This window comes from Drosophila busckii, chromosome 3L, assembly GCF_011750605.1.
Source record: "Drosophila busckii strain San Diego stock center, stock number 13000-0081.31 chromosome 3L, ASM1175060v1, whole genome shotgun sequence".
In the NCBI taxonomy this organism is placed as follows: Eukaryota; Metazoa; Arthropoda; class Insecta; order Diptera; family Drosophilidae; genus Drosophila; species Drosophila busckii.
In genome coordinates this window covers 573,334-596,189 of record NC_046606.1, presented here as the reverse complement: position 1 = coordinate 596,189, position 22,856 = coordinate 573,334, and the positions used below count along the sequence as shown (strand labels likewise).

At 40.7% G+C, this 22,856-nt stretch overlaps 3 protein-coding genes across 4 annotated transcripts in view; all 3 read left to right on the top strand.

Moving 5' to 3' along the window:
• Positions 1–684: 684 nt before the first annotated feature.
• LOC108600321 (unc-112-related protein) lies at positions 685–3,813 on the top strand. The gene is given in 7 exon segments (XM_017987823.2): positions 685–1,171; positions 1,228–1,577; positions 1,580–1,666; positions 1,668–1,702; positions 1,704–2,601; positions 2,603–2,761; positions 2,763–3,813. Coding segments are annotated over 6 exon segments (2,151 nt in total). The 5' UTR covers positions 685–1,171; positions 1,228–1,262; the 3' UTR covers positions 3,420–3,813.
• Positions 3,814–4,093: 280 nt separating this feature from the next.
• LOC108599940 (DNA-directed RNA polymerase III subunit RPC5) lies at positions 4,094–5,742 on the top strand. Its single transcript, XM_017987164.1, has 2 exons — positions 4,094–5,276; positions 5,330–5,742. Exons 1-2 carry the CDS (start codon positions 4,179–4,181, stop codon positions 5,675–5,677), a joined length of 1,446 nt encoding a protein of 481 aa, XP_017842653.1. The 5' UTR covers positions 4,094–4,178; the 3' UTR covers positions 5,678–5,742.
• Positions 5,743–6,329: 587 nt separating this feature from the next.
• Positions 6,330–22,856, top strand: part of LOC108599939 (IQ motif and SEC7 domain-containing protein 1) — a 29,826-nt gene continuing 13,299 nt past the window's right edge. The window contains exon 1 of one of the 2 annotated variants that reach the window (XM_017987160.2): positions 6,330–6,856. In XM_017987160.2, coding sequence (XP_017842649.1) covers positions 6,504–6,856 — 353 coding nt within the window. In that variant the 5' untranslated portion in view covers positions 6,330–6,503. Of the gene's footprint in view, positions 6,857–17,207; positions 17,497–22,856 lie in introns of those variants that run through there. The other variant, XM_017987163.1, reaches the window with a different exon arrangement.

The window sequence follows — 22,856 nt, the reverse complement described above, 5'->3', positions numbered from 1 at the left end:
TTGTGTGCCGTTATTTTAACCAAGATTTTTACAAATTTTCATGCTCAATTTTCCTTTCCACTCACTAACACATTGACGCGCTGCGTTTACAGGTATTTGCATTGGCTAACTGTGCGCACGAGCGAGATAGCATGCGGCCGCGTAATTTTTCTTCATGCACTACAACTCAAAATATATACGTGCTCTATCCAAGACAGCCACACAACAAATGGAGCTTTGGAAGCATCAGAGAGTTGAGCTCCCATTGTCTCTGTTTACGAATGTGGTGCGAAAGCAATAACCGTTCTTCGCTCTCTGCATACAGTGTTGCATTTTTTAGTACATAGTTCAATCAGATTTTTTGGTATTTTTCCTTAGTTCTCCTTGTCAACTTCTTTTTGTAAGCAAAATATGCTACTGTTTATACATAACTGCTTGTCTTTTGATATTTTAAATATTTTTTCAACAAAATTATATCATATCAATGAATTACTATATAACATAGTTTTTAATTTGGCGCCACACTTAGTATTTTTGCAATGCGAGTTGGCAATACTTCAAATGTAGTATTTGGCTGACTTTGCGGTGGTATATTTCTTGTTTAGTCTACGGTCACACTGTGCGCACAACTAAGCTAAAAATAAATTAATAATATATGAAAAAAACGACGCGCATTAAAAATTGCCAAATATATGTGTATATATATACAAACTGCCAAATAAACAAGCCAAATAACAAAAGCATACAATAACACAAGTCTCTGCAAAGTGAAAACTAAAAAGAGAGAGCAAATGGAATTCAAGAACGACAACAACAACAACGAACACGTCGCTACGTTATGCTGCTGCTGATTTATTTATGAATTAATTTCGCTCTTTAACTCTACGCTCTGCTGTTTGCTTTGTTCACGTATACGTGTGCGCGAGTGTGTGTGGGTGTATGTTGTTTGCCAGAGTTTTGTGGGTCTGGAATTTTTTTTTGCAGTATTCGAGTGGCGTTGAGTAAAGAACGTTGACGAAGAGCGTGTGATAGGGTGGGCAGCAATTGAATAGTAGACTCTTCCAATTAAACATCTGGCGAGATAAGGGCGAACTACAAACTACATTTGCAAAAACAACAAATTAAAGCAAGGCAGTTGGCTGTTGGCAGTGGCCGTGTATGTGTGTTTCTGTGGAACGCAAATAGAACAAGCGTAAGCGTCGATTACGTCATCGTTTGAGTTTTTAAAACTGTTTTGCTTATTTCTAGTTTGCGTGCCAAGTTGCCTTAAATAAATTGCCAAGATGATTCATGTAGGCGAGAACACCTGGAATCTGCGCATCCTGATCACAGATCTGCAAGTGGAGAAGACGCTGCGAGTGCGCGGCGATCAGCATATCGGCGGTGTAATGCTGCAGCTGGTCGATCCCGAAATGCCCAAGGATTGGTCGGATCATGCGCTCTGGTGGCCCGCCAAAAACACTTGGCTAACGCGCACGCGCTCCACGTTGGATCAGGCAGGCGTGCAAGCTGATTCATTTCTACATTTTACGCCCATGCACAAGACGCTGCGTGTGCAGCTGCCGGACTTGCGCTATTTGGATTATCGCGTTAAACTTCTCGATTAAAACATTTCGGCGCAGTCGTGCACCTATGCAAAGATCTGGACATACGCTATCCGGAGGAACTATCGCTCTGCAAGCCCATTCGAACAGGAGCATCTGAAGAAGAACTTCTCCAAGGTGCCACAAAAAAATGATACCCGTAGCGGAGGCCAATGGCACCACCTATCTTCAGCCTGCGGCAGACACCAATAGCTTTGTGCCCATCAGCAATGCTTACCACAGCAACGGCAGTCTGGATCGCACACAGGGCAATGGCAATGGACTGCTCTGCGCGCCTGCATCGCCCTATGGAACAACGCCGCGACGCGCTGCCACTGCGCCTGGCACGCCCATAAGCTCGCCTACAGGCACTTGGAAGCATAACTCTAGCAATGGCTATGGCTATGGCTACGATTCCAACTCCAGCTTTGGTGATTTTCAAGAGAATCTAGCGGTCTCGCCACGTTCACCCAGCGCCGATGTGCGCGCTCGTCTGTTGCGTCCCAAGTCTTTGGTGCAGAAGGCGCGCCTTAACGTCGGCTGGCTGGACTCTTCGCTGTCCATCATGGAGCAGGGCGTGCGCGAGTATGATACGCTCTGCCTGCGCTTCAAATACTTTACGTTCTTCGATCTGAATCCCAAGTATGATCAGGTGCGCATTAATCAGCTGTACGAGCAGGCCAAGTGGGCCATATTGAATGAGGAGCTCGACTGCACGGAGGAGGAGACTTTGATGTTTGCTGGACTGCAGTTTCAGGTGAACTATCAAACGGACATGCAGCCAGCTGGCTTGGACTCCAGCCCCAGCAAGAATAGTCATGAGAATGGCGCAGATGATGACATCGATTCGGCTCTGAATGAGCTGCAGATTACACTGGAGGGTCCAGGCGGCGGCAACGATTCGGGCAACATAACACGCATACCCGAACTCTCGGACTACTTGCGCTTCCTCAAGCCACAGCTGTTTACGCTCAAGGGCTTCAAGCGTTACTACTTCACCTACAAGGATCTGCATTTGCATTTGTTTAAATCACAAGAGGTATTCACGACGTGCTGCACCCAGCATTAGCATTAATCTTACGCGGCTGCGAGGTGACTCCCAGATGTGCAGCTGGCCCAAGGGCAAGTTTGGCATACGCCTGGAGGTGCCACCACAGGGACGCAATGGTCCCAATAGCGAGTTCTGGGTGCGTTGCGAACAACATGGAGCAGTATGCCAAGTGGATGGCTGCCTGTCGTCTGGCGGCCAAGGGACGCTCGCTGGCCGACAGCAGCTACGAGAGCGAAGTGCAGAGCATACGGTCCCTGCTGCAAATACAAAAACCCCAAGCGCAGGCTGCACCACTCAACATCAATCCACGCAGTGTGGATGCCCAGGACTATTTGTCCGTCAAGATGCAACGCAAGCTGGCCAGCAAAGCTGTGCAACGCATTCTGGAGGCGCATGCCAATGTGCGTCAGCTGGCGCTAATGGAGGCCAAGCTGAAGTATATACAAGCCTGGCAATCCCTGCCAGACTTTGGCGTCACGCTGTTCGTTATCAAGTTCGATGGTCATAAAAAGGAGGAGCTGCTGGGCGTGGCACATAATCGCATCATGCGCATGGATCTGAATACAGGCGATCATATCAAGACCTGGCGTTACAACACCATGAAGGCCTGGAATGTCAATTGGGGCATTAAGTGCATGATGATTCAGTTTCATGATGAGAACGTTGTGTTCTCTTGCCTCTCGGCCGATTGCAAGGTGGTGCATGAGTTTATCGGCGGCTATATATTCATGTCTATGCGTTCCAAGGAAAACAATCAGACACTCAACGAGGAAATGTTTCACAAATTGACAGGCGGCTGGTCATAAATCCGGAGACGCCATCGCCTTTCCTTGCGCTTCTCAGTTTTATGCGTGCCAAGCACATACAAAGTTGTCGCTTGTTTTTAATTGAATTGTTTATGTATATGTAAAGTGTATGTGTAAATGTCAAACGTTAATACTTTAGACTAACTGTAATTATGCATATTGTGCCTTTTCTATATCTATATACAAGTCATGTGTGTATATGTTTATCTGTACTAAACACAAATAGTTTACATGTTAATCAGTGTCTTTGTTATCGGTCTAATGCAGAAATAGTTGAAATCTAGCTAACTCAAACAAGCAAATATCTTTTTATACTACTTTAACTTTATCGCGGCCTTGCAGTAAACTAATCCGAAATTTTGATATATTGTATATTTATTAAAACGAATTAATAAGCCAATAAATTATTTTAAATGTTTTTTAAACAAAGCCACAGCATTGTTTCGTGTCTTATCTCGAATTATTACTCATTCTGGGGCGTCAACATTGATTTATCTGTCTGCAATATTTGCATAAAAGTAAACAATTACGCACAGGAATTCAAAGTATTTATTGCACGCGCGCTGATTGCGTAAATAAGCTAAATATAGCTAAAAATAAATAAAGCTAGATTTGATGCTAATATGGCAAACTGGCAACGCTATTGTGGCGGCAGGTTGAAACGGTCACACCGTTCACAATAACAACAAACGCACGTTGTTAAACAGCAAAAAGGTTTTGTTATTTATTAAATAAATAGTTTAGGCAGCTTAAAGTTAAATGGACGAAGAAGAAGACGTCGTGGTGGAGGAGATACCAGTATTTCTATCCAAGAATCTACAGGACCAGCTGTACCTCTTTCAGTATCCAACCAAAACACAGCTGGCAAACCATGACAATGCCGAGATTGTCAATTGCTGTGTAAAGCCTTTAACCCAGGAGGTTAAAGTGGACTTTGGGCTTAATATAGAGTCGAAGTTCTATGATCGCTTCAAGGGCGAACAATTTGCGGTGGCTGCCGATGGCAAGAATACATACGGCTTGGCGCCACCACCCAAGGGCGCGGAGCGCCCAACCTACAAACGTGGCATCATGGATAAGCAAGCGTTTACCAGCACACGCTCGTTGACAGATGTTTCCAAGTATGTAGTGGGCATATATACGGACAAGGAGATGCATTTATCGCCGCTGGCAAGCATAGTGCAGCTGCGTCCGGCGTTGAGCCATTTTGACAAGGAGGACAAACGCCGCAAGGCGGAACTCAAAGCGCAGTCCGAGGACATAGATGACGAGGAGGTGGCACAGCAGGTGACAGTTAAATTTGCACGTGGCACGGGCGCAGGCGCTACCACAAAGAAGAACAAAGAGCAACGTGGCACCTACGACAACTTTGTGCAACGTATTGTGGATGAGCCCTGGTGCGAGAGCTACTGGCATGCACGCAACACACCCACAGCGGAGCTTGAGCGACAGAAGCTGTTCAGCACAAATCTGCAATCTAATCAGTCACTATCGCTGCCTCCAGCTGATTATCTGGCCAAACTGCTGCCACACAATGAGCATGTGCAGCAGGTGGACGCAGTGCAGATGCAGCCGGTCTATAACAAAGCTATGCTCAAGACGCTGCCCTTGCAGGAGCAACTGCGCGTAGTCTTACGCGACGCCAAAATGCTGTCCTTTGCTGATATGATACACATACTCGCTGAGCACATAGACCCAAATGTTAGTGCGGACAAGGTGCTAGCGTTGATGCCACAGGTGGGCATCTTGTTGCATGGCAACTGGGTGCCCAAGTCAGAGGTGCTATATCCTGAAAAGATGCTCTCACATGCCAATGGCGTAAGCGCGGAGCAAATGATACGTGCCAGAGATTATGTAGTAAGTATCAATGCTAACTGGCTTACAATATTATCTAATGTATTGCTTTTTAGCTCTACAGATTCTCACGCACTATGTGGTTGCAACGCCAGCGCGTCATGGCCGCCACACAGTTGCCGCCTGCCGAAACTCTAGACGTGCTTAGCACTGTAGCGCGTGTGAATGCTTCCAAGCGTTGGGAACTGCTGCTGCCACCCGACACGGAATTCGAGCAGCGACATGCGGAGCTGGTGGAGCGACAGGAGCTGCATTGGCGTGCCATGGAAGAGTCATTTAGCCACATGGACTGGGCCAAGGAGACAAAGCGTGTGCGCAAGCGATCCACACGGAAAAGCGAATCACAACCCTCGACGTCTACGTCTATGCCCCCGCCTGCACAGCATCAGCCAGCGGAAGCGTAGCAGCAAGCACATGTTCCAAGCATTAAAACAGTTGATATAGTTTGTTAATATACTCGAAAACAAAATGAATGGATTTTAATTTAAGCGCGCGCTAGCAGCTCGATAGTCGATAACAATTTGAATCGAGCATCAGACTACTCGCTCGCAACTATTAATGTTAGCAGGATTTTTATTGTGAATATTATGTGCCAGCTTTTATTTTAAAGCAAGCTTTGCATCTAAAAACGACCAACAAGTGGTATGTACAAAAGTGAGTGCTGTTTTCATATAGTTTGCTCACTAAAGTTATTCGTGTCTTGTTTCTCTTATTGTAGATGATACTTGCCAATTGTAAACGAGCTCGAACATCGTATCTCTCGCTCACTCGAACTCGTAGCCGCACCGCTCTCACCTATTAATTTTCGTTTCTTCTGCTGCTTTATCGCTCATTTTTATTGTTGTTGTTCTTGTTGGCGAGTGCAGTACGTGTGCGCGGGTGGAATTTTTCGCATTTTGAATTGTAAAAGCCCAACAGGTTATTTGCTACAGTCGGAAATAGACAACGCGAGTATTTGCATACGATATAGAAGCACAATAATTATTAATTTAATAAGAAAAAAGAGTGGTGCTTGAAGTGAAGTTAAAATCAAGGCACGCTGCGTCTGCGCGTGTTGCGTCGTGTGTATGTGTGTTAGTGTGTGTGCGCTTGTAGTGTTCTTTACTTTTTATTATTATCGTTATTAAAAGTTATTTTTACAAGTGCAAGTGCGTTTGCGTGGCCGCAATGTATAGCTTTGGCACTTAACGTTCTATTTAATACGCTTTGTGTTTTCTTGCCTATAAAGTCATGGAGGCCGAGAACAAAAACGCAACAGAAGCTGCAGCAGAGCAGCAGCAGCAGCAGCAACAACAACAGCAGCAGCAGCAGCAGCAGCAGCAGCAGCAGCTGCTCTTACATCAGACCACTCAATCGTTGCTCATGGCCAGCTCCATGCTCTATGAGTTGCCAGGTGCAATGCCAGCAGCATTGCCTCAAGTGAGGGTCAGCGTGGAGGATTTGGTGCGCGAAAATCAAGCGCTGCATGCGCGTATTAAGGAGCTGAGTCTGGAACGCGATCGTCTGGTTTGCGAAGTCTCCAATTTGCGTCTGGAGCTGGATATGTCGGAGCTGAAGCGTTTGCCGCTTGATTTGGAAGAAGGGTAAGTGGCCTAACTGGCTTTTTTTTTTTATTACGGGGGGACATGTGCTTAAAGCGGGGTGTGGGGCGCTGAGTCATATCCTTGGCCTGCAGCGCTACTGGTTTCAACCCCTTTTTATGCAGCTCTGCCTACCTGTATACGCTACACTGTCGTACCGAAATATTGTGCATAGCTGCTGATCATTTTTTTTTTTGCAATGACTCTGACTCAGCGAGTTAGTATTTTTTTTTCTGAAGTTTATGTTTTTGCTTTACCTTTAGCGCTTATCGACTGTCAACTAGTTTCTATTGTTTGTTTTGCGCTGTTACACATTAAATTCATGTGCAAACACATGAGTGTGTGTGTGTGTGTTGATAAGCACACATGCTTATCAATTGCCGATAAGCCAGTGGAGTCAAAAAAAAATGAAACCCCTGCGCTGAAAGTCAATGGCAAGTTTAGGCAGAGATAGTTAATAAACTATTTTGCTAACAAGGAATTCCATTTATGATGAATTGTTGTGCATGCTCAATAAAGTAATTTTAATATAGGTAAATAGCTGATAAGCATACATATATATTTTATATACTAGTCAAGTGCTCCAGACCGAACCCTATCTATAGCTTTATGGAAAACACAGATTAACAAAGACACGTTTAAATGCAAATGCAAACAGGCCAAGTGCGCAAAAGATTAATTAAGTTAAGTAAAGTACAAACGGCACAACCGACACATATATTGGCATTGAAAGAAACACACACACAGCAATAATAATTCATGCTGGCTAGATAAATAGTTAAGAGAGATACGCAAAAAGATAAACAATTACGTTAATTGGTTAAAAGAGTTTACGGTTTTATTTTTTTTGCGTTGAACTCTCAAATTTATGTAGTTCAAAAAGAATAAGAAGTGGAAAAAAATCAGCGCAAGTGTGTGTTCAGTTATCTCATTAACCGTTGCTTTTTATGCTTTTTCTGCTGTGTGTGTGTGTGTGTGTGTGTGTGTCTTTCGTGGCTTTAGCTTTTGACCTCCAACGAAGATCACAGAGCGACGACCAAAAAGGTTCTGCTTTTTGCATTTGTTTTAAACATATTTGCGCAGCTCACCTTCGCAATAAACAATAACAATAAAGCGCTTGAGAATGCGCGGGCAGTACACTGAAAATTAAGTTATGGTCAACAACTCATTAGCCAAGTTATCATCAACTAATAAAGCCAACTACATGCGAAGCCAGAAGCATAAAAGAAAAGACAAAAACAAATTCAGACTCAACACATTTTAAAATTCTGTACGCTGAGTGCGATAATTAGACAAGTGGGGTGGGGGGGTGGGGGCAATGTCTATTAATTTCATACGCCCCCATTTAAGCGCAGACAGCGCAAGAGAAAGAGAGAGAGAGCGAGAATGGTGAATAGGCAAATGAAGTGTTTAGCTAAAGTGGCAACACGCTAAAGTGAGCAAAGCATAATAATTTATTAACAAACAGAAAGTTAACAAGTGGCTTGTCATACTTAGCGAAGCTTCACTGCGCTAACATTTGAAATTTGAACGCTTGTCTCATAAGTAGCTAATTAAAGTTTATTAAAGTCCCCTTAACTTTCGCTTAATTTTATATTATGTACACATTTGCATGCAACATTTGGTGGCAACTTAAACATGCGTGCAGCAAATGTTGAGCTGCTGCTTCTTCTTGTTTTGTTTTTAATTAAAAGATATGCGAAATGGACATGCACTGGGTGTAGCTAGAACTAAAGCGAGGGGAGTTTGAGCAGAGCAGACAGCTGTTGCGCCTAGTCGGACAGACAGACAGACAGTCGGACAGACAGACATATTTATTACGCATGCAGTAAACAAAAAAACAACAACAAAAGCAGAAACTTTTCACATGAGAGCCGTCAAAAGTTTTCAATTGAAATAATAAAATGAGATCATCAACAGGCAAAGCTAAAGCCAAAGCTAAAGCAACAGCAGCGCAAGAATAATAATTAAAATCACTTTGAATATATCATTTTGGAAATGTTTATTAAACAATGCGTTGCGTTATAGCTTAAACTGGCGTCTGGCGTTTATTTCGTTTAACAAACAATTTGCGCTTAGCTTAAGCTCCAAGACTTTATACAAGTATTGGGATTTATATTTTGCATATTGGCAGTTCCACATTGACTTTGATTGATGGCCCATTGTTAACTGTAAAGTCTATGCCACATGCGTCTTGTTAATGTCAACGAACAAGCAACTTCCGATATGTTTGTGGCATGAACAGAGCGGAACTTGTAGTCAAGTCGAGCGCTCGAGCTCTCACTTCACATGGCCAGGCTAGCTGACAACTCTTCACGACTTTGTTGCTGACCCAAAAATGGCCAAGAATTCTATAATAGTTGAGCGTAAGCCCAAATGGTCAAAGCTGTGGGCTCATTTGCTTTTGATGCCTTTATTATGGGCACGTAAAGATGAAACAAGCTGCTCGAGTTTGCAGCTCGTTACAGCTGAGGACAGGCTGAGCTGTAAATTAAGCGAGGTGTGGTTAATAATAAATTAAGCCAACGATTTCTATAGCTATAACCTATATAGGTACAATAAATTAAGCTTGCAGTAGAAAAGAAAACAGTTTGTTGTAGATTTATGCTAAAATAATAAAAAATACAATTGCTGCTGCTGCTTTCTTTTGCAGCCTGTGGCAAGTTTGAAAGCTAACTGTAATCTTATCTATAGCCTCATAGAGTTAAAGCCTTTGTCGCTCATAAAAGTTTTGCTAGCGCAAACTAAATGTTGATTTATTTACAATTGTGAGTTTAGCTGCTTTAACTACATAGTATACATGCTACTTAAAGTTGCTGCTGCTGTGTGCGTCTGTGTGGCAAGCACTTGCTGCAAGTGCCTGCCTGCCCCAGACCAACTGACAGGCACTTCCGTTCTAGCTTTTTGCTCTGTGGCACTTTCGTCTTTGGCAATAGCGCAACAATTCAATTTTTCGCTCCCCTCCCTTAAATATTTATGCGTTTTTTATATAGACGAGGCGGGGTCAGTTCTTAGGGCGCGTGGCCGTCAATCAATTAACAGTGCAGCAGCCCTCGTAAAACAAAGAAAATTCAAGAAAATTATGACAGCAATTAATAACTTGCATTTGACTTTTTTACGTACACTAAAAATATTTTTAAAACAATTTAAATGCTCTGAGCATTGACCTAAATTTGTGCTTTTTTGTTAGAAGCTATTTCCTGGGCCCCCCCTCCCCAACCCGAACAGTACGCCCCAATTGCTGTTGGTGCCAAGAAAATGCGTCGTTGCTTAATTTTACACACACACACATATGCATATGTCTGCTTCTTCTTCTTCGACAGTTTTATTGCGCTAAGAGTGCAACAAGCAGCTTTTTCCTCTATGCCACGCATTTATTCAAATTTAATTTTGTTTTTTCTTCAAAAATTAAAAGCGTGTTAATTCAACAGCTGTGTGTGTGCGTGTGTGTGTGTGTGTGTGTAGGCGCTACATATAGATATGCATATATATAATATTTTGTATGCCTTGCGATTTATATTTTTGGGCTTGCTGCGTCTCGCTCTTTGTCGCTCTCGCTCTCGCTCTTACTTTCAATATTTAAATTTATTTTTCTGTCAAGCGTGTTGTTGTTGTTGTTATTGCTGCTCATCACTCATATACCCCAAAAAAATACTTGGGGCTTGACCTTAGCAAGCTGTTGTTGCAGCTCTTTGTTGTTGTTGTTGTTGTCGCCAACGTCAATGCACGTTAACTCTGTAGCTAAAATAAAAATCAAACAAATTTTTGTAAAAAATATTAAAATAAAAGCGTCGTCGTCGTCGTCAATGCGGCGCCGCTGAACGCATTCAATGTGAATAAAAATACGCACGCCCACACTGAAAAAAATTAACATATATACAATATATATAACTTTAATACGTTTTATTAAGTTTGCCTTTTAGCCACAATTCCATTCATTAAAAAACGCCACAAACTTACGCACATGCAAATTGAAAGCGAATTTATTTATTTTAGTTTCTGCTTCTTCTTCTGCTGCTGCTTGAGCGCTGTCAAGCGTCAAACTGATCCAACCAGCTGGAAGATAGCCATTTATGTTTGGCCCATTAATCGATTCAAACACGTTTAAAGTAACGTGTAGTCAGCAGCATCAAGCCAAGCATCATTATGAGCCAAAGCCAAAGCTGTTGTAACTTCATTATGTTTAAAAGCCAGCCCCCGGTTTTGGCCAGCTTCGCTCTCTTCTGAGCTGCTGACAACCAGTTGCCAGTTGAAATGTAATATAAGACGCATGCCAAGGGGTATATTGATTGCTAGACACAGTTTAACAACAATTTATTACGCTGAAAATTAAATAGAAAAAAGAACATTAAATTTTATTTTTTAAGCTATGCCTAATAATTCAAATTTCAAAGCAGCTTATAGCGTAAAATTTTATTAAATAGCACAATAATTAAAATGCCATAGCAATTTATAGACAAGTTGTAAAAGCATAAAGTTTATATGCATTTTTATTATATTTTAAATACTTACTAATCGATTTTCAAACAATTTATATGCAAATGCATATTTCAAACAATTTATTAAGGCAACAAATTAAATATAGAATGCAAATATTTGAAGACAGATTCAAGTTGAATTCTTTAGCTACACAAATGCATTTTAAAGCAATTTATATCTTTTATTTATATATGCCATTGAGTAGCAAGTTTTGTTATAAATTTGTGTGCATTTATATACGATTTTTATTATTTGTTAAATCAATTTCTATGCAAACGAGAATCACTGTTGACCAATACAAACGAAAGCTTAATTCCTAGAAATTTCTACGTTTAGCTCATTTCTTGTGAAATCTATTACATTTGCATTTGCTGTGGAAAGTGAGTTATTGGAGCTCTCTATAGACAAATTGTTTATAGTCCGAGAGCATTGGCAAGTTCGTTGGCCCAGTCCGCAGCGAACTTGTTAATATTTAGCGAACTTTGTTGTTGTTGTTAGTTATTACTTGTAGCAAATGTTGTTTTCATGCTTAGCAGTTTGTATTATAAGCTCGAGACAGACATTTAGAGAGTTTTTGTGGTTGGAGCTGCACTTTGGATTATATTACGCTGCAAGTTGTGGGAGCAGTTTGTTTGCAGTCACTATATATATATATAATATGCTTGGGATGTCTGCACTGATTGCCAACTTCATTGGCACTTTGTTGATGAAAATGAAGTTTACTGTTAATTGAGTATGCCTTGATTTTAATTACGCCAGGCAATTAACACGCACACTAGCCCAAGCACACACACACACACATGGACACATAGACACACCTGTCTAGCTAGACGTGACAAGCTTCCCTTTGCTCAATCATTTTTAAGCAAATAGCTTTAAAGTTTGTGTGTTGCATGCGTGTTTGCCAGATTAACATGTAACACACTCGCTAACTAAGCCAAGCAAGCGCCCCCACATACTAGAGACACACACACACATGCACACATACATATATATGTTGTATATATAGCGTGCATATATATACTGTCACAGCAGATTTTAACTTGTGGCCGCTGCAACGAAACGCAGCAGCGTTTGCTCTAAATATAGAGTTTAACAAACTGCAAAAGTATTCAACCACATACAAAGCACACACACAGATACACACACACACACACAAGCACACACACAGTTGCGTACATTGGGGATGACGCGTTGATGCAACAAACCAACATCGCTCAACGAACTGACGACGACGCTGACTCTTGATGTGCGTCTGTGTGTGTGTGCGTGTGTGTGCTTATGCATTTATGCTTGTATTTGTGTTTTTCTTGTTGTTGTAGCACTCCTGCTAACAACTTTGCAACAGCAAAAATCACAGTGCAACGTCATCGTCCTTAACCAAAGTTGCATCCATGCGCTGTCTCTTTCACACTCACTCTCTGCCACCACCCACAACAACAAACGCCCCTAGGCCTACTCCCCAGCGTGCTGCTGCTGGCAGCTCCAATCCCCCAAGTGGCAACAACCAGCAGCGCTTGCAGCAATTCGCCCGCCTGCCACTTCTTGTGGCGCGTTTGCACTTCTTTCTCGTTTTGTTTTTGTGCATCCTTTTTGGGCACACACTCTCTCTTCTCGGGTTGGGCCAGCAAGGCTGCGTCAGTGGATTAGTCACGTGCCACAAAGCTGAAGCCATAAACAAAAATCATTTGCAGCTTGAACTGCAAATAAACATAAACTTAAGCATGACTAAACTTTAAAGCAAATTGAAGCATAATTTAGCCAAGTGCTAGAAATAAATTTCTGATGAAATTAATATTTAATAAATAAAAGTACACTAAGCATTAATGCATTGATTAGATGCATGCTTAGGCTCAAGTCTTAAAGATAAGAGCAGGAACAGTAAAGTTTGAATATAAAACAAAATTAAATTGTATTGAGTTTTGAGCCAGTAGCCAAATGTCTAAAATTAAAGCAATAAGTTTACAAAAATGTGTAATAATTAAATAAATAATAATTAAATGTATAATAATTATGCATTGCTAAGAATCAAATCAAAAATGATTAGACGAATGCACAGTAAAGTTTGAAAATAAAACTAAATTAAATTGAATTGTGTTTTATAGCTAAATTAAAGCAATTGGCTTACAAAAATATTTAATAATTAAAACTACACTTAATATTGTTACTTTGATTAGACAAATGATAAGAACAGGCACAGTAAATTTTCAAAATAAAACAAAATTAAGTTGCAGCCTAATTTTTGATTGCACAAATGACAAAAATAAACTTAGATATGAATAAACTATAATACAAATATTTAAATGCTTCAGAGTTATTTGGGAAATGCTGCATAAATTTCCTAAATTTAATAAATTATTGTATACTAAGCATTGATTTACTGATTAAACAAAGTCTCAGTAAACTATAATACAAATATTTAAATGCCCTAGAGTTATTAGGGAAATTTATTTACTTATTTATAAATATAAATGCTTTATAAATGCTAAATAAATTGCTGTAATTTAATAAATATAAGTACAACAAACACTAGTTCATAGATTAGATGAATATTGAACTTCAATTCTTGCAGATCAGTTGAGTAGCTTTTGAAGTTTAGTTTTATTTCAAGTACATTTTCAAAATCTAACGTTTTGACTTTTATTACGAATGTCAAGTGCATTTAATCTGTTAGTCATAGCGACTGATTAGATAGCACAAGCTCCACTACTTAGAGAGTATTTGAACATTGCTTGGATTGCTGGGACTGCTGTGTCTGCTCTTGTTTTTATAATGTGTCAAAGACCGAGCCGAGAGGAGCTGCTCCCCCCCAGCCAGCAAATTGAACATGCAGCCATGTTCTGCCTGATGAAGTGCCTGCCACCCCCACCAGCCCTCGCTGCATTTCGTCTACGCCGTGTGCTCTTTAGCGTTTGCTGACTTTTCTGCAAGCAGCAGCAGCAGCGGCAGCAGCTGCGCCCATTACTCCACCCAAGCGGCTCTAAGAACTGTTTTCCGATTATTTATTTTGCATAATTGGCTGCCAGCCGCAGAGATCAAACTATATAGCATACTATATATAACGTTGACAGCAACAGAATAAAATCTTTACGATTTCAAAAGCAGCAACAATTTTTTGCCTGCCTGCTCTCAAAGTTGGTCTAGTCTCCACCCCCCTCCCCCAGCTGCTCTCTTGCTATCTTTTATAGACTGCGGGCTTCATTTCCATTATAAATTTCTTCTGCTGCTTCTTCTTCGTGCTGGCTTTCTTAATAATTCGTAGATCTTTTGCTTGTTTGCTTTTCTATTTGGGCGCTGGCAGCGCCTTTGTTTACACTTTGGCTGGCTGGTGGCTTCGCGTTGAGTTTTGTGTGTTGACTTCTGATTTTGTTTGCTTAGCTGGTTGGCAGGGGGGAGGGGGTGAGTGGTTTGTTATAATCTAGTTCAAAGTTGGTTGCAAGTTGCATTTTTGATGTTGTTGATGATGCCACGACGACTTGCAAGTTGTCGTGCGGCTAATGCGTTTGACCCATTTCGCTGCTAGGGGGGGGCGGGGGCGTGGCAAACTCCCACTGCAGCGAGCTGTCCGAGCTTGTCGCACATTCAATGCATGAGAAGCGCATTCAAAGTTTGAACTTCTTTTTTATCGCTTGGTTCACACAATAAAAAAAAAAACTTACAATTGCAGTTTGCAATTACACATCATTTGTTGTTGTTGTTGTTGTTGCTTTGATTATTAAATACTCATATTTTTGTAAAGCGCGCACAAGAATTGAGTTGCAAGTCGAGCTTGGTGTAACCTCGCCAAGTGCTTAAGACCTTTGTTGTTGCTGCTTGCATTGCATGCAACGAGGCCATGGAAAGTGTAGACAGACAGTCCCCCACAATCAACAACAACAGCAGCAGCAGCAACAACAGCAGCAACAACAACTGCAGACACTTGAGCACGCACAGCAGCAGGGAAAGGAGTTTCTGTTTTTCTTTTATATTTCTTTATTTCAATAGAACTTTTCTTTCAATTCGTCACTTTTCTGCTCTCACATGTGTCGCGTCGCCTGCCTGCCCCCACTTGAACTCTAATCGCGCTTTTTATATTCCCTCTGTGAGAAATTTGTATGCCAAATGAGAATTATTAATGTTGTTATTATAAATTAATGCGCGAACTGCCATATGACTTAATTTCCTGGCTGCAAACTAGAACTAGAAACTAGAGAGTAGAAAGCAAACCATAGTAAGCCCTAAATTAAATTCGAGTTCGAATTGCCAAAATGCTAAAAAACTTCAAAGCAAATAATTTACCAAATTTAAATTAAATTATTTTATGAACTTCAACATGGCTTTAAACTAATTATAGAGAAATATAGAAAGAATATAGAATATAGAATACAAAAGTCTATACAAAGTTATTTTGTAAGCTCGAAATGTAATTAATTATTAATTTGTGAACTTCTTTAATCTAAATAGTAAGAGAGTTAAAATTAATTTTGAATTTTTCAAAACTAAAATTAATGTTGAATTTTTAAAACTACAATGATTTGCTATAAATTTAAAGTAAATTATTATTTGTATAAGCTATAAATTGAAAAGTCAATAGCAATTTATTGCAGTGTAGCTGCTTTAGTTTACAACTGGCAATGCCTTGCGCTCTTAAATTTTTGACTCTCTTACTGTTGCTTGCGCTCTTTGTCAGTTAATTTGGCAAATAAGGGTGGACTATAAATTGCCCTAAGTACTTGCTATGCGTATGCGTGTGTGTGTGTGAGCATCTTATGCCAAAAGCAATAACAACAACAAACAGACAGACAGACAGCAGCAGCAGACGTTGGCAAAGACGCAACGAAAACATTCGCTTTGCTGTTTAAATTTATTGCCGTGTGCGGCGGCATTTTCCATGTCATGCCAACCCTTAGAGCTTGTCTGGCGCTCTCTTGCCAGTTGCCCCATAATGGGGAGCAGCAGCAGCGGCAGCAACAACAACAAAGAGTCGTCTATAATTGTTTTGTTGTTGGCTTGAACTCGTTTTGCAGTTCAATTTCGATTTTAATGATGCCTTTAACTGGCAATTAACAATGTTATTGACCAGGCTAGCAAGCAAGCGATGAGCGCAAGAGAGAGAGAGGGAGAGTGAGAGAGAGAGAGCGCAGCAGCTGCAATTGCATTGTTGCAGTTGCAAATTGCAAAGACGTCTAAGGCGGGGGGCAGCAGCAGAAGCAGCAAGAAGTAAGCAACCACCAAAAAATGTGCAAAGGATATACGAAAACAACCCGCACACACACACATACAGCGACTACATCTGTGTCTGTTAGTTTAGGGTGTGCGCTCTCTTAGCTGCGCTCGCTCTCGCTCTCTTTAGAGTCGCTGCTCGCTGCTCGCTGCTCTCGCTGTCGACGCCTTTAGTTAATGCTTGGCAGCCAGTCAGTCACAAATTACAGTTAGCCGACGTTAGTTTTGCCTGTTCTCTCTTTCTATATATACAAACTCCTATATATATAAAATATAATAATATATATGTAGCACGCTAATTTGTCATTCTCGACTAGTGCTAGTGACTAGCATTTAGTTGTAGTGCATAATCTGGTAATTTAAATTAAACTAAACGCGTCGTGTCTGCCGCTATTGCTATCTCTTTCTCTGTGTGTGTGTGTGTGTGGCGCCTGCTACGTTTTTTTGCAAACGTTACGTTACGTATCAACTCCCCCCAATAAACAGACACACACACATACACGTCTGTGTGTATGTATGCGTTTTTGTCTGCTCGCAACCCCGGCAAATAATAAAAATTGCGTTGCCTGTTTGTTCGTTCAGTTGGGCATTAATAATGCCAGATTAACTTTATATACGTGAAAGATCTCTACGCTCTAAAAAGAAAGAAGAAAATTCGCCCGCCGTTTATTGATTTTTCATCTGCCACTAAAGTGCGCGCGTGTGTGTGTTTGTGTGTGTGTGTTAACCAACCGTCCAGCAGCCAAGCTCCAAAAAATCAACAACAACAACAAACCAAACGATTCCGTTTCATTAGACACTGCGCTATTTGAAAAAAGGGCCCACTGTCTGCCTTAAGCATAACCCGTTTACCGTCTATCTATATATATATATTTATACACAAACATGAGCAACATGAGCAGCTATACGGCCGCCCAATACTACAAGACCACCAATATGATTACCTCCAATGAGATCTACTGGTAAGTTTGAATGCACCACTTGAGTTTTTTTATTTATTGCAAAAGCCTTTGGTGCTGCACTTGTTTGGCCTCCACCCACTTGGCCCCAGCAACCCTTTGGCTATGTCCTTTTGCTCGCTGAGCCGGCTGCGAGTTCAAGGTTCGCAACGAGGCCGCTTGTGACGCAATGCTTAGAGCTCCCATTCAAGCTGCTGCAGCAGAAATCAATAACAATCTCTCAGCTGCTCTCTGCTCTCGCTTGCTCTTTCGCTCCCCCTTTGCTGTAGTCCAACTTAAATAACAGCCCACACAATTGTGCGTCCGCCTACGCTAACTGCCACCCACAGCTACAGCAGCAGCAGCCCACACACATTGAACTCTCTCTCTCTCTCTAGGCGATGTCATGTATTGTTGCTGCTTTGATAACAACAACCAACAGTCGACGTCAGAAGATGCGGCGGCTCAAACGCCCACCAATTATTATTTGGCTGCACTTGGCTGCAGCTGTTATGGGAATTCAATTTAGCAATCCCAAGTGTGTGCCTATGCAGCCAATTTTAAGTCGTAAGCTGTTTTGTTAATAAGCCATTTAAGTTAAATTTGGCCAACAGAACTTAGCAAACTTTTCAAAAATCTTTGATATTTTCTGCATATAAAAAATACGCCTACAAATTCAATTTGTTGTAAAGCGCGTAACGAATTTTTGATATTATTTGATTATGCATGCGACGCTCGAAAGCATGCTACAGTTTCTTTTGGTCTTAAATAGTAAGCACACAAACCAGTGAAGCGACACGAGTCAGTCAGGAAAACAACCAATAAAATAAGCTACAAAGTATGCTATGAAAAGTAGCTCAACTGTAAGTTACTCCCCACACCACACACACACACACACACAAACACACTGACAACAATGTTTTTTTTTATAATAAATAAAAGCGCAAATGTTATTAAAAATAGCACAAGCTCCAAGGCAAGGCAGCAATAAATATCGATTCGATAATTCGCTGGGAAACTCAAGCTGCAAGTTAACAAGCCGATTATCTAGGCTGTAACTAGAACAAATATATACACAAGCTATACGCTTATATAACACTCTCTGTGTGTGTGTGTGTGTGTGTGTTGATTTGCATTTATTATGCTCGCTGTGTAGTTAACAGCTAAAGAGCCTTGAACTCTGACATTTATGTAGAAACAGCCAAAAAAACAGCAAGATACAGCTACAATGCTTGGTATCTATCTACCAAGCATATAGAGACAGCTGCAGCTCCCACGCCCAAGCGCAAGTTGTGGACACGCGCATGTAAATTCCATGATAAACACGTGATTATATGTACATAACTGTCGGTCGGTCGGTCGGTTGGTCGGTCAATAGGTAAAGACAAATGCAATTGTTATAGGCAGATACGAATTGCATTTTACGACGCTTGGCTTGTGTCTAATTGCTTGTTGGGATGACATTTCCGCAGCTAAAAAAGGGCCCCAAAAGTCACATGCGCTACGATAATAATATACGGCTGACTGGCTGGCATACGGGGCGTATTAGTCTTTATCTAAGACGGAAAATAAATTGACCACTGCTGCTTGGGTTTATTATAATACGAAAAAATTGATAAGCGAGCTAATTTAATTTAGCCATTTGCATAACAAATAATAATAAATGAGAGTTGTTGTAATTATAGCGACGACCATGGTTTCGTTTTTTTTTGCTGCTTCAACAATTATAATAATTATACCAAGTACCACAAGCAGACCTCAATATGTTGTTAAATATATAACCAGCTATGCAAGTTTGTCATTTTATTAAAACAATAAGGAACTGCAAATGGTCGTATTACTCATCAACGCTTTAATAGATCACAATAAAAATAAAACTAGTTGAGCAACAAGCTCTGATGCTTTAGTTAAAAGGCTTTAACTTTGCCTTAATGGCTTTTTACTTTTATATAATCGCCAGCCCAGCTGACTACTGAGTAATCTATGTAAATACAGCAATTAAATCTGCTATTTAGCATATTAACTAACTAACAATAATTTATCAATAGCTATAGTATACGAACGCGCACTTTAAGCTTTTATTATTTGCCATTTGTTTCTTTTATCGTTGCTCATACGCCCCATTGGGTGAAAACAATTTCTAATTGCCAGCCAGGCGCTTAGCCAGCTGTAGTTCCGTGCGATAAGCAAATTCTTGGCTCGCTTTTTGTAGGCTTCTGGGTTTGTAGGCCTACGCAAATGTTGTAAACAAATTCAAAATGTTGCAGCCCCCAAAAACGAGTGAGAAAAAAGTTTAAACCTCACTGAGCAGCAAGAAAGCAAAAATTCACAAAGCAGGCAAACCAGTTAAGAAGCATTGCAAGCGTAGCCAACCGGCTGACGTCATGTGTGTGCGGTGGGAGGTGGAAGGGGGGAGGGCACTTTTGCCGGCAGACCTGACCAGTTACCAGTTCTTGCAGCAGTTGCCGTTGACTGCTCGAGTTGTTGCTGCTGCTGTTGTTGTCGTCCTAGTTGTGTGCCAAATTTCTGTAGTTCCAGTTAGTTGCTTTGCTTTACTTACTACTGAATGGCATTAGACTAAAGAATTTTTACTTGAAAGTGTTTTTGTTTATTTGCTGGCCAGTTGCTAATCAAAAGGCGTGACAGCGTGTTGGCCGTTGGCCTGTTAAAAGCAAAGCGCATAAAGTAGTAAACAAAATGTTGGCTGGGCTAAAATTTAAATTTATTATGGAGTTTGGCAAAAGCCAAAAGCAGGCGATAAAGCAAAAGTTGTATGAATGATAAAAACCTGTTTCTCATTGTCTATATAGACAACAAATCAGGCATCGAATGAATTTAAATGAAGCTAGTCGCATATGCTATATCTAAAAGCTGTTATCAAGAATAATTAGAAAAGCGCTGAAATCTAAATCGAAGATCTAAATCTAAAATCGAAATCAATAATTTGCATTTCAAATCTAAAGAATTGAAAAGCAAGTTGTATGCTAAAAAAATGAATACGCTTTTTATTTAATATTTATTACAAGCACTTTTATATTTGATATAAATTTATTACAAGCCTTTTTATGTTTGATATAAATAAACAAGTGAATACAATTTACATTTTTATCTTACGCTAGTCTGTCTACTATTCTATCTATAAGTAAATTCTAATTACAGTGCAATGTTTAACTGCGTAGCTGCCTTTTTAGCCAAGTTCTTAAGCTGCTAACTGAAGTTAGTAATTGTTTTTTGGTTGCAACAATGCTTGCAATTGTTTTTTCTTCTTGCTATTGTTGTTAGCTCTGTGATTTGCATTCAATTGGAAGCTGACGAAATGCCAGCAAAAATACAAAATTGCCAAATCAAAGCAAGGGTTGTAATTTACACACACACACACACACATGTAGAGCTGGCAAAAAGGTTCATTAGCCCAAGCCCCAAAACATAGCCAACAGTTATACACATATGTATTTATATTTGTTTTTGTATTTGTTGCTCAGCATAATGATGTCCAATTTGTTGTTAAGAGATTATGCAAAGCTTCGATGTGTGGCTCAAGCGAAATTGATGTTGTTGCCTATTTGTTGTTGATTATTGTTTTTTGATTAGCGCGCGCTAGGCCAGCAGCTTAAGCTTATAGCTTATGGCTTTGTCTGTGGCTTTGTGGCAGTAACAGCAGCTGCTTAGATCCCGCAGCTTCAATTGTCTGCCACATAAATAAATAATAGGCTGCTAATTGCTTGTAAACATGCGAAATGAAAAATTTCAACAGCAATTCAATTGAGAAAGCAGCAGCAGCTCAGCAGCCAAAGCTAATGATATACGCTCGCCTTAAGCCAGCAGACCGCCCACTTTTCATAGGTGGGAGGTGGGGGCTACGTGATTTGGAGCCTAACGAGCATAGAACCCTTGTGGGCGCACTTTCCCAAACAAGCTGCAACAAGCGTCGCGTCGTCGTCGTGCCACTGCTTGGATATTTTTGTTGTTACCTTTTGGCTTGATATGTGATTGATGAAGGCAATGCCGCTGGCAGTGGGCAGCCCAGCAACAACAACAACAACAACAACAACAATGCTGCTTCATTCATGGCCAAGCAAACAACAAAGCTTTGAGTGTATGTGTGTGTGTGTTGAAGTGCAAGTGAAAGTGAAGTTTTTGGCGTCATGTACTTCAGACAACAACAAAATTTCCCACTAACATAATTTTTTGTAGCCAGCACCAACATATTTGCTCATTTTCATTTGTTGCTTGTGGTAAGCCGCAGCAGCTGTGGCATCTTCATCAGTTGGCGCCGCTGCTTGCGTTTGTTACACATTTAATTAAATGCCTCTGTCTGTCTGCCTCTGCCTCTGAGGTGAGAGTGAATCTGATTGTCTGTCACGATCTTTATAGCTTATTTTTAGCTTGTGGTACGCACGACTTTGTGGCCTCAACGTAATCAGCTAAAAGGTTGAAGTTTGTGACTGGAGACAAGTGTCTAAAATATTTCTTAATTACATAAGCTGTTGAAAGTGACTGAGCAAACAATTTCAACACGCGTAATTGAAATAGTTGAAAGACAGCGCCAAACTAATTTAATGTGCCTGAAATTTTCCCCCAAACTGCTCATAGCCATAGCCTTGATCTTTGCACTTACAGCATCTTGAATTTTTATTGTATGTGCCACGCTTCATTAGCTGCAAGCCGCTTTACATTTTGGCATTGCACACACACACACACACACACACACAACAATAGCACACAACGTTCACTTTCTAATTACCAAAAGTCAACGGCGTCGTCAGCAAATGTTGTTGGCTGCCAAAGCTGGCTAAAACTGGCAGCCATGACCGAATGCAATCAGCGACAGTCAAGACAGACACAAACACGCAAGTTGAAGGTACCAGCTTGTACCAAAAGCGGGCTAAAAGGGTGTTGCATGATAAATAGAGAGAGAAAGAGAGAGAGAGAGCGACTGCTGTATCGCAATCATTGCTTGCTGTATTCGCTTAGGTTTGAAGGTCTCGTTGGCCCAGCTAACAGGCAATAAATATGTATGTATAAACTTAAATACATATATGTACTTAAGTACCAAATTGGGCTCAGAGGCCTTAAGGTCAAGTCAACAAGAGTCAGAGAGCCGAGAGCCAGTAATCGCCAGCGTAATCGTAATCGCATAGTTAGTAACTATAAACGCAATGTTTACTAATGAAATCTACAAAACGCTTTACACACATGCATATGCGTGTATATATGTGTGTGCGAGGGTAGCTACAACAGTTGTTGGTGTTGTGAAGAAAGTTGAGTGCAAGATAAGATAAGATAAGTTTGCTTATTGGTATATGATGTATAATTAATTGTTAATAAAACAGATTAGATAAAACATTTGTAGTAGCTTAAAAAGCTAAAACATTTAACTAAAC

Bases quoted from the DNA above. Each gene is read 5' to 3' on its own strand.
- LOC108599940 (XM_017987164.1), top strand. From the start codon at position 4,179: ATGGACGAAGAAGAAGACGTCGTGGTGGAGGAGATACCAGTATTTCTA. The intron at 5,277-5,329 runs GTAAGTATCAAT...ATTGCTTTTTAG, and splicing joins TACGTGCCAGAGATTATGTA to CTCTACAGATTCTCACGCAC.